The following is an 11,116-nucleotide window of genomic DNA, read 5'->3' as shown; positions in this document are numbered from 1 at the left end:
CATGATTGATTCAAGCTATGAACTATTTACCCTCAATATTTTAGTTTTAAGACTGGAGAATCTGTTTATCAGTATTAATTACTATCTGATCTATTAATAGCTGCTGCTGTATTTCTTCTCATTCTTTTAAATGTTCGCTAATGACTCAATGCCATAGTTGTTTGGCAAAATCTTGTTTGTATCTAAAAGCTTGTTTACTTTTTGGTTCAATTACTGCATGACTAGCTAGATGTTATATGAATGATCAACATTTCTTGATCATCTTGGAGATTGGAAATGAGAATGTCTATCCATTGGCATTGCCATCTGAATCTGTTGTATGTTAAACCGAGATTTAGTGTTCTCTGAACTACTTCCGTTGCTTTTTTATTTTATTATTATTATTTTTTTATAAATATGGATCGATAAGTTCATGGAATGGTTTGTTTGTCATGTTTTTGTACTTTGAGTAAAAAATGAACTTATTTAGAAAATCGACATGTTCATTTATTCCGATAAAAAGTCAAATCTGACGCGTCAGTCCAGTTCTTCGAAAACGACCGAACCGGAGTCGGACCCATGTTCATCTTCCCCATCCTATGATGAACATCATCGATTCACGCATCTTGACGCAATCTGAGCCATCGATTATCTCCCTGGCTAAAGTTGATTATCCATCTAAGATTATTAATGAAAATTTTGTTTGATTTAGGTAATCGATGATTTTCGAGTAATATTCCATATCCGACATGCCAGTAAAAAGACATGCAACCTGAAATTGATTCCGGGATTAACGGAATTTATTTACCCAGAATATCCTCGAATAAGAGAAAAATATGATAAAAAAGAAAAATATAAAGAAAAAAATAAAAAATAAAAAAATAAAAAACTTAGGGGCTGTTTGGTTGATGGATTTGTGAATGAGGGAATGAAATGATAGTAAAAGATAGTGTTTGGATTGTGGGTTTGGGAATCACATTTTGGAAATGATTACCAGATTTATGGGAATCAACCAAACCCATATAACTTGGTGGGTTTCATTTCCATTACTATTCCCATTCCACCCTACTATCAAACTCATACCCATAGTTATTCCCATCATTTAACCAAACGCCCCCTTAAAAAAAAAATAAAAAAAATGTAAAAAACATTAAAAAAATTTAAAAATTTCAAAATAGAAAAAATGTAAAATAAAATTAAAAAATAATTTTAAAATGGGGGGAAAATAAAAAAACATAAAAAATAGAAAAAAAAAGTAAAAAAAATTAAAAAATATATATATATAATAGAAAAAATATAAAAAAATAAATAAAAAATAAAAAACGTAAAAAATAAAAAAATAAAATAAAAACATTAAAAAAAAAGAAAAAAACACTTTAAATTAAAAAAAAAGAAAAAATAAAAAATATATAAAAATAAAGAAAAATATGAAAAATAAAAAATAAAAAATAAAAAATAAAAAAAATTATAGAATTTAAAAGATATATATGGTTGATTTTATAACTAAGGGTAATATAGTAAAATATTAAATTAAGTTATTTATTAAAATTTTCAAATAAATATATTTTTATTATATTATTTACATAAAACTAAATAATATTTAATTATATTTTATTTCCGATAATTTTAATTATATGATTATATAATCAAAATTATACATAATAACGTGAACAAAATACATTCTTCACCGTCACATCTAATAAATCGGTTCATCTTCTCCATTCACATATGATCGACATAATCGCGCATCTTGATGCAATATGAGCCGTCGATTGTCTCCATTGGCTCACGATTCGTGCTGGGAGGACCTTCCTTCCCTCGCACTGGTCTAGTCTCCGTCCGAAGCCTTTATTGGTAAAGAGGTCATCGGTCACCCATTCCTCCGCATTCGGTCGGCCAGTTGTAGCCATCGCCAGCCACCTCCTCCTCAGATCCGCGTCCCTCCTCCCCCTTCTTCTCTCCTTCTCTCCCTCGTCTTCCGTCGCCTTCTTCTTAGCTCGCGAGAAATTTGGGATCCTTCGGAGATAGCCAGGCAGCGATAAAGGTGAGAGCTTCTAGGGGAGAAGAGGAATATGCCGTACTCTTCGTCGTCTGGATCGGAGGAGGACGAGGGCGTCGACGCCTACCGCAAGGGAGGATACCATGCGGTCAGGGTCGGCGATCAGTTCGCCGGAGGGCGCTATATCGCCCAGCGGAAGCTCGGGTGGGGTCATTTCTCCACCGTCTGGCTCGCCTATGACACCCGATCCGCGGTACGCTCTCTTGACGAATCTTCTTTTGTCGTTTCTTCTTGTGATGTTCCCGTTTTTATCCCTGCGAATGATTCCGCAGGGAAAGATCTCGGCTTTCATGGCTGATCTCTGTGTGAATCGTCGTCAAAGATAGAAATTTTCGGATAAATTGTTGAAGTTCTATATGCGATTACGCGCGTTTGTTGTTTATCTCTTCGCGGATTGGCTTTGAACTGGCACTTAATTACTCGATCATCTATTTGATTGATTAATTATTGGCGCTTTTCTGCAATCAATGTACGGATTAATGATTATTGTTCAATAATGGTCAAACACGGAACCTACTCCTGATCACGCTTCATTAATTTTCCGCAATTGCTTCGTTCGGTTTGATTACTTGATATTATTTATCGGACAACTTATAATTTCTTTATCATTCAAATCTGTTCTTATAATGACTTTGCCTGCATAATCGCTTGGCGTGACGACTGATCTGTGGTTCGCATCATACGTCACTATGAATTTTTCCTCATTTTTGGCTCTGGATGCTTGTACGCCCACTCTACCTCTGTTTCGGTTTCTATCCGTTCTTCTTGTATTCATTTTCCTATTTTTAATTTTCTTTTCCCCTTATTTGCATTCCTTTTCCTATTTTAATTTGTTTTCCTTTGCCTTCTTAAGTTCTTCAATTCTGGCAACCTGCCTATGAGCCTATGTAATGTTCATTTTTCGATGTTCTGTAGAATTTTGTTGCTCTCAAAATTCAAAAAAGTGCACCAGAGTTTGCTCAAGCTGCTCTCCATGAGATTGAACTTCTATCTGCAGTTGCAGAAGGGGATGCCTCAAATTCTAAGTGCATAGTTCGACTAATTGATCACTTTAAGCATTCTGGCCCTAACGGGCAGCATCTCTGCCTGGTAGTTGAGTTCCTTGGCGATAGCCTACTTCGACTTGTGAAGCACAACCGCTACAAAGGCATTGGGCTAGACAGGGTGAAATACATATGCAAGTCTATCTTGTTGGGTCTTGATTATTTGCACAGGGAGTTGGGTATCATTCACACGGATTTGAAGCTGGAGAATGTTCTTCTGATCTCCACCATTGATCCTGCAAAAGACCCAGTCAGGTCTGGATTCACGCCAATCCTGGAGCGACCAGAAGGCAACCCCAATGGGACAGCAGTGGTCAATTTGATTGAAAAGAGACTAAAGGAGAGGGCAAAGCAGGCAAGGGCAAGGATCTCTGAGAGAAGAGCATCAACTACAGATCTGGCACTGCAGGAAAGGAGCTTGGATGGGATTGATCTTCGATCCAAGATTGTGGATTTCGGGAATGCTTGTTGGTCGGACAAGAAGTTAACTGATGATATACAGACTAGACAATATCGGTCACCTGAGGTAATTCTTGGTGCTGGATATAATTGTTCTACAGACATGTGGTCCTTTGCTTGCATGGCTTATGAGCTTGCTACTGGGGATATGTTATTTACTCCAAAAGGTGGTCAAGGGTATAGTGAGGATGAGGTATGACTCTTTCCTGTATGTTAACACGGTTTTCTTTTGTTTTATAGTTTTTGAACATTAATAAGGCAAGTAAGAAGCTGTTTTGAGACAATTTAGAAATTTTATTAAAAAGGTAGCCTATATATGCTTATGTGAGAAGTCATACTTCCACATTTTATCAAAAAGTTGGTTACTAGTTAAAGCCACAGTCGACTCTATGAATGCCTCCAGGTAGAATTTTAGTAAAAATTGAATCTTTAGTGATATCTATCTCGACAACAAGGTGTTTTAGTATCATGAAACCAAGCTAATGTTAGACAAGTTTCTTGTCACTCCTATGTCTTTAGTTTTATGAATCTGATCATTCACTGTGGTAAGATCTGTTATTATAGTAGAATCCTTTTTTGTTCTAGAGAAACACTTTCTTTAATTTGGCAAAAAGTTGACCCTTAATATGTTGAAGATAGCTTCCAAAAAATGTTTCTAGGATGCTGGTTTCATTGTTTATCAGAAAAAATATGGGTCAATATATTCTTTTAGAGAATTAGGAGTTAACGAGGCATGGTGCAGTTCTACAAGACCTGAGTCTTTATATTAGCCTGTATTAGCTGGCCATTTAGCTAAAGGAGAGATAAGTAATGGAAGTATTGCATCATCATTAATTACCTATTCGATCTAGTGATTAATATGTAACAAAATAAACAATTCAGATGATGAAAAAATTAGCAACAAGTGTAATAGAGGCTAAATTATCACTGTTATCTATTTGCAGCAACAAAGCATCTCCTGTATTACTTGATATCACATCACACTGGTTAGCCATTACGTTGACTTGCAGGTGATTGCTGCATTTTAGGTACTAAGAATTGGATAGTTTCTTGTTGGCTAGTAAGGAATTCAAAGACAATCTTATGCTATTTGACCATTGCCCATGAACACGTCGAACATTTAGGGACAATTCTTATATCAAATTCTTGTTCCAAGTGATGTTTAGCATTTTTTGACTCTTTCTGAGCTTGTTGTTTGAAGAAGCAATGGATTTGAAAAGCATTGTGTAAATGAGAACTGCTTGTATAGACCAATCTGCATTTTTCTTTTTGGAAACAAGTTCCTGTTTTCTTATGACTTAATTTCCAGCAATTGACTTGAACCTCATGACAGGATCACTTGGCTTTGATGATGGAGCTCCTCGGAAAGATGCCCAAAAAGGTGAGCTTACTTATTATAACTCTGTTATTGTTTCATATCACCTAACCACTTCCATCTGCTCAGATCGCTACGACAGGGTCCCGGTCAAAGGACTACTTCGACAGGTATGGAGACCTCAAGAGGATCCGAAGACTCAAATTCTGGCCATTTGATAAACTCCTGGTTGAGAAATACAAATTCCCCCAGGATGATGCTCGTGAATTCGCTGAGTTCCTTTGCCCTCTACTTGATTTTTGTCCTGAGAAGCGGCCTACTGCCGCTCAGTGTCTGCAGCATCCATGGCTACAGGTTAAAGATGCAAAACCTGGTGTTGAAAAAAATGAAGCCAGTGTGGGGAAGCTGGAGATCGGCATGAGCAAGCTCAAAGTTCCAGTGAACTGAGGAACTTTTTGTTTCTGACGCACTTCAAGTATTCTCTTAGCTGGAAGTTGATTATTTCTACGCCACCTCTGATTTGCTTAAATCAAAATTGGATCACCATCATAACACTGGAGAAAGCAGCTTCATCACAGTGAGATGGGGCTAACAACAACATACTACCATATATGTTTTGTGCAAAATTTTTGTTTTTCTTTTTTGGTTTTGTATGTGATCATTATGCTAGTTGGGGAATGAGTGGGAATAAGTAAAGGTCATCACAAGGATTTATGCTAACCTTCTTCCTGCTGTTTCCGATATTGGAATACCCTCAACCTAAAGTTTTCTTTTATACTGGCTGAAGCTTGTTGGGGGTTCTTTTTTGTGTGAACATCATTAACTTGTGTATTATTTGAGGACTTCCATTAATTTATTTGTTGTAAAAAATTTCATTATTGGTGTGGACCTCCCTTTTTCATTCTGAAATTATTTGCCCAAAGTCATATGATGTTGTAATCCTGACATTTTTTTTTGGAAGAGGTATACTTTGAAGGATAAATTATAATTGTCCTTTGCATTTTACGCCCCCTAAAAGAATGCTCTTTAAAATTCTAAAATCTTTTTAACTCTTGTCGCTTTACCCTTTGTTAATGGAATAGTGATATTATTATTCAAATGCTTTGTCAAGTAGCAAAATTATAAATCTAACAAAAACAAATTGATTTCGATTACAAAACTCAAATTTTTATAATTATTTTGATAAAATCACTTTGTTTCTCACACAACTTTCAACTGAAACTAACTTTCTTTCTATGCACATGTCATATGAAGTACTGATAGTAAAATATATATATATATAATTTTTATATGTAAATTTGATTTCCTCCTCAATCTTAGATAAACTAATTACTTCACCTATCTTCATCAAATCTGTACGATTCACATCACACACTATGAGATCTTATTAACAAGGACCCTTTTCATCACAATGTTATACTTATTATTCTTATTCCACTATATAGCAAGAATACATTATCCACACTTTGTTTCAAAACAAGAACTAAAAGAAAAAAAACCAATAAAAATAGACAACACTGTAACTTGGTTGAGTAATGTGAGTCCCCAAGCACAAGTACCCAAGAATGGTTGGAAAATTCAAATAAATCATACTAATAACACTGAACACAGCTAAAACCCAAGTTGTCGACAAGCTCATCAGTCAAATTCTCTATAATCAGGGACTCCATGTCCGCGCAGATTATATCAAGGTCTTCATGTAACATACTGGACCAGCTAGTGCTCAGATCCCTAGCCACCATGCTCAGTATAGAGCATAGCTCATCTTCAGGTGGACATATGTTCAATTGAATCTGTTGCCACAAAGTCTCCAACAGTTCATTCCCATGTGGTAACCTCGTTTTGCCGATATCCCACTTCTTGAATGCCGAATCAGGCTTTGAATTCTGGACTGCCCTCATCAATGCCTCATTCAGTAGATCGAATAGGATTCTGTGACTTACCTCAGTGTTGCCACCATTTAGGAGGGATGTGCTACTGTCCATGTTGCAGCTGATTTGATATGTTTCTTCAACTTCCTCAAAAACTAGCATGGAAATGGGTTTTCTTGGAGTGCCCCATTCCCAAAGTGCTTGATCAGAGTGGTTTTTCTCAAACAGGCCAGAGGTGAAGAGGATATTTCTTACATAAGCTTTGGCAGTGCACTCAAACTCCTGAAATTCATTTTTTGTTTGTTTTGTCTCACCTTTTGCTTCTGTTGATCCATCATACTCAACTTCTTCTGAAAAATTTGACTCTGGAAAAAGATAACTAGTATCTGATGCAAGAATGACTACAATTAGAGAATTTAAGGTAAATTGTGTCTTGATTGAATGCAATAAATCATTATAACGATACAGCAACCACTCTAAAGGTTCAATTAATCCATGCTGTGACTCTCTTTTCCAAGTTCTTCCATGTAAACAAACTAGTTTCTCTATTCATTAGGCAAAGAATCTTTTTGTTAGTATCTAAAATAAAAGTCATTGATAATAAGTGACAGGCCTTTGATTGCTTCCATGTGTTAATGTTTATTGAAATACATTCATGACTCAACTATTTATGAAGATATAGAACAGATAGATGTGAAGAAAAAAAATCATGGAAATGCCAAGGCTATTGTAATGAATAGACAAGAAAAAAAGTCCTCACCCTGACGATCGGAATCTAGTTCTTCATAGGGAGGTAGGGATGGAAAATCTTCATCGAAAAGCGCCTCCAATGGAGATACTGGACTCGGATAGTAAGGCCTACAGATCTCATCATAGGAGCTGCTGCACACTGATGCTGGGCTTGGAGGCACCTCAGTGGAGTTATCCTGAACACATCAATTCCAATCAAATAAATTTTGTATTCAAAGTATTAGTCTATAGAGGAATCATCTATTTTGATAGGATATTTGCCTGTTCAAAGGCTATGTTCATAAGAACAGATGGTGTGGTTTCGATGGCTGTCATGAAAAATATTTCGTCTTCCAGTGATTGATCCATTAGTTGTCTCCTTTTCCCAAAAATCTTACTTTTCAGCATGAGGTTCTGCCTCAAACTTGAAACTCTGTTCCTAATGTTAAAACCATCTTTCTTTGCCTTCCTTTGTTCAATTATGTTGTTATCAGATGTTTCATGCGTCCGATGGATGTGTGCCGCTGTCAATACATTCTTGTCCTCTAAAAGAAGTTTCCTGAATTCAGTTCCTGAAACAGGAGCTGAATATGACCTTATGAGGTTCTTTGGTGACTCACTCTCATCATCGAATGCATGTGTCTGGTCACGCCTAAAAGATTTTGACACATTAAGGGCTTTCCTTTTCTCCAAGTAACTTAAATTGGCATTTTCCTGGTTCAGAAAATGGTGCATTGTACTGAATGTTTCTTTTTCTACTTCTTTGTTTGAAAGATATGTAATAGGCTTTTGTCGAAAAATCAAAATGCTATCTCTGTCTGTTTCATCCTTCAAAACATCCTCCATTTTCTCTGATGGTTTTGTAGCATTCATGCTAATAAACCCTGGTGAACTCTTTCCTCTGAATTGGATTTCATTTCTGTATGAACTTGTTGATTTTGTTTGCACCGTGGCAATCTTATCACCTGTAGAAACCGGTCCTCCGTTTCGTTTGAATGTTTTTGATGAAATCTGCTCAGAATCAGCCAATGCTTCGCTGACAAAAATCTCGTGTTCAGTCCACCTAGTTGTGATCTCAGCTCTTGGCTTTCCTTGCATTTCTACAATGAGTCTTTCCTTTACCTGTTCAAGAAAATCGTGCATATTCGTTTGTTTCTTTAACATCAATGGTGAACATAAGCAGGACTCCTCAATGCCATCATTCACTTCAAGATTAGGTTTGAGAATCACTATCCTTCCTGGTGAAACACACATACTTTGCCCATAATCAAACACAGTGGTGCTAGCATCGTGTTTTGTCGCCCCATTATCATCGATATTACTCACAGACTCCTCATACTCCAAAAAATTCGCTTGCTCATCATGATCTATGACTGATCTAGCTGATGGAACATGATACTGAGACACTTTCTCATTGTTGAGACTGCCTTGTGAAAGAGTATTCATATATCTCCTATGTAGAGGATCATGTTTGAGTTCCTGTACCTTAGATGCTTGCCATGCCTCAAATTCCTTTTTGAATTTCTGCAACAACTCCTCCTGAGGATGTTCTCGTGGCAGTGGCTTATCAATCTCATAGATCCCTGAATGTGGATTGAAATCTCGCTTGATGTCACAAGGAAACAAATTTTTTGGATGTTCAATTGGCTTGGTCATAAATGATGGTTGTCGACTTGAAGAAACAAAGTTGGCTTTCTTTCTCAGCCTTTTATGATCATTTAACTCTTTCGGATGTATAGTAGGCTTGGTGTCTGAAGGCAGTGACTCCATTCCCATTAATCGAGCCACAACACTGGGTCTATTATGCTGATCCTTTGTTCTGTGGAGCCTTTCAACAGCAATCAATTTTTTGGTGTGAGATTGTTGGCAAATGTCCTCTTTATAGTAACCTGAGCACTGAAATCATGTGAATATAAAAAGGGAATCAATTTTTGTTCTCGGTTCTTGTTAAATCCCCACAAGAAGATTCACATAAATCGACGAAGAAAAATCTCAAGTACCGAATCAGAAACATAACCAGAAGCATGTACGTTCAGATATACACAAATGATAGTAATTTTGGTTCTATTATTGCTAAATCAGCGAAATGCTTGCCTAAAGAAGCCATGAATACTCTGAAGAACAATTCTTAAACCCAACAACTTACTTGAATGTCTTCATGAACCAGTTGAAAATTATGATAAGTATTCATAGGAGGAACCTCTAAGCTATTTCTAGGAGGTTCAAGACCTGTGAAGGCAGAAAGATCAGGAATTATGATAGTGAAAATTTAACTCGAGCAATAAAGTTGAAGGTTTGTAAATGTTTTCTTGAGTTCTAACTTAAAAGAAAGTTATAGGTCCATGTACATTTACATCTTGCAAGATGTAATCTCACCACTATTGTGTCGATTGAGTGCCAGCAACTTGCGGGAGGAGCTGGTTTGACCGAAATCGAAGAACTGCAATACTCCTACCATCTTCTACTGATGCTCCCTTCGACACATTATCAAAATTTTCTCATGATCAACTCTTAACCTGCAAGATAGTCAAATTAAGATGATACTAAAAAAAACTCTGGCAATTTGCAAATGAGTGATAGTACTGATATTATTTTTGCATTTCAGAGGTAACAGTAATGGCAAAACATGAAAGGGAGTGGTATTATTTCAGGCAAGCTTTGAGCTGTTGGCCAACCACTCGTAGCAAAATGCCAGCTTTTGAACAGCAGTTCTTCATGATTTTTTTTTTTTCAAAAACAAAACAAAAAAAAGCATTATTTCCATAGTTTTCTGTTACAAATCCTTCTCTCAGGATCGAAAGCAAACACCTTGACTGCACTCGTATGGCGCGGGCGCCGAGCAAACTCCCAATCTGGAACCCTAGAAATGGCTCGAGTTGCAGAAGATTCCACTGGTGACAACAACACCTGGAAAGCAGCTGCCTACTCTCCTTTTCTTCCTCGTCATTTTTGCTGCAATAATGGCGAATAACCTCTCCCAAAAAGCAATCTTTGCCGCAATAACCTCTCCAAAATCAGGTCTTTTGTCCCCAGCATCTCTCTTAACTCTCTATTTTCTTCTCTTATACAGCTCATGAGGGCGAGGACATCGGGTGGTGGTTAAAGCTTTTGGGCACGAGGGTGGCTCCATTGGTGGCATATAATAGACAGTTTGGAGGCGATACGAAAGCTTTAGTTAGAGTGCGTTTGTTACCTATCTCCAACATGACAATGGGGAGAATCAATCAATGAAAACCCCTGACCGCCCACTTTGTTTGATTGATGACCTTGCTCTGTTCTGTGCAATCTGGAGGAAATCATGAACCGTCTCAGCGTCGACATGAGTTTTTCATTTCTGATTCATAAAATTCAAACAAAGAACTCTAACACAATGACCCGAATAATTCAATCTTTTCATTTGCTTTCTTCTTTTTCTTTCACTCTGTTGAGTTCTACTTCTACTGCAGAGCAGCACTCCCCTTCTTACCTACTTTTGCTTGCAGTTTCATCAAAGCAGACTCGGGATCGTTCTCAGTGGACCACTTCTCCTTTTTCCACCAACCAATTCAACTCGATCCATCTTCAGATAATTCACATTTATCTCATGCCTGGCTAGCTAGCTAGCTAGCTCCTTGCATTTTTCAGAATGCAGTGCAGCTCATTAAGGTCAACAAGGAGCACA

At 37.0% G+C, this 11,116-nt stretch overlaps 2 protein-coding genes across 5 annotated transcripts; one reads left to right on the top strand and one right to left on the bottom strand.

The window, feature by feature from the left end:
• Positions 1-1,817: 1,817 nt before the first annotated feature.
• On the top strand, positions 1,818-5,733 carry LOC122020052 (SRSF protein kinase 3-like). Its single transcript, XM_042577773.1, has 4 exons — positions 1,818-2,231; positions 2,954-3,733; positions 4,874-4,921; positions 4,985-5,733. Exons 1-4 carry the CDS (start codon positions 2,052-2,054, stop codon positions 5,300-5,302), a joined length of 1,326 nt encoding a protein of 441 aa, XP_042433707.1. The 5' UTR covers positions 1,818-2,051; the 3' UTR covers positions 5,303-5,733.
• A 522-nt stretch (positions 5,734-6,255) lies between these two features.
• LOC122020896 lies at positions 6,256-11,116 on the bottom strand. Of its 4 annotated transcripts, none has more exons than XM_042578936.1 (7): positions 10,831-11,114; positions 10,264-10,741; positions 9,832-9,971; positions 9,602-9,684; positions 7,738-9,351; positions 7,487-7,652; positions 6,256-7,112 (listed from the first exon to the last, which is right to left on the bottom strand). In XM_042578936.1, exons 3-7 carry the CDS (start codon positions 9,911-9,913, stop codon positions 6,448-6,450), a joined length of 2,610 nt encoding a protein of 869 aa, XP_042434870.1. In that variant the 5' UTR covers positions 9,914-9,971; positions 10,264-10,741; positions 10,831-11,114; the 3' UTR covers positions 6,256-6,447. The 4 variants fall into 4 exon arrangements, with proteins under 4 accessions (XP_042434870.1, XP_042434872.1, XP_042434871.1 ...); XM_042578938.1 differs by having other exon boundaries at positions 10,649-10,741; XM_042578937.1 differs by having other exon boundaries at positions 10,922-11,114.

Source organism: Zingiber officinale, chromosome 9A, assembly GCF_018446385.1.
Source record: "Zingiber officinale cultivar Zhangliang chromosome 9A, Zo_v1.1, whole genome shotgun sequence".
Taxonomy (NCBI): domain Eukaryota; kingdom Viridiplantae; phylum Streptophyta; class Magnoliopsida; order Zingiberales; family Zingiberaceae; genus Zingiber; species Zingiber officinale.
The sequence above is the reverse complement of the archived record's forward strand: the minus strand, read 5'-3'. Positions and strand labels throughout refer to the sequence as shown.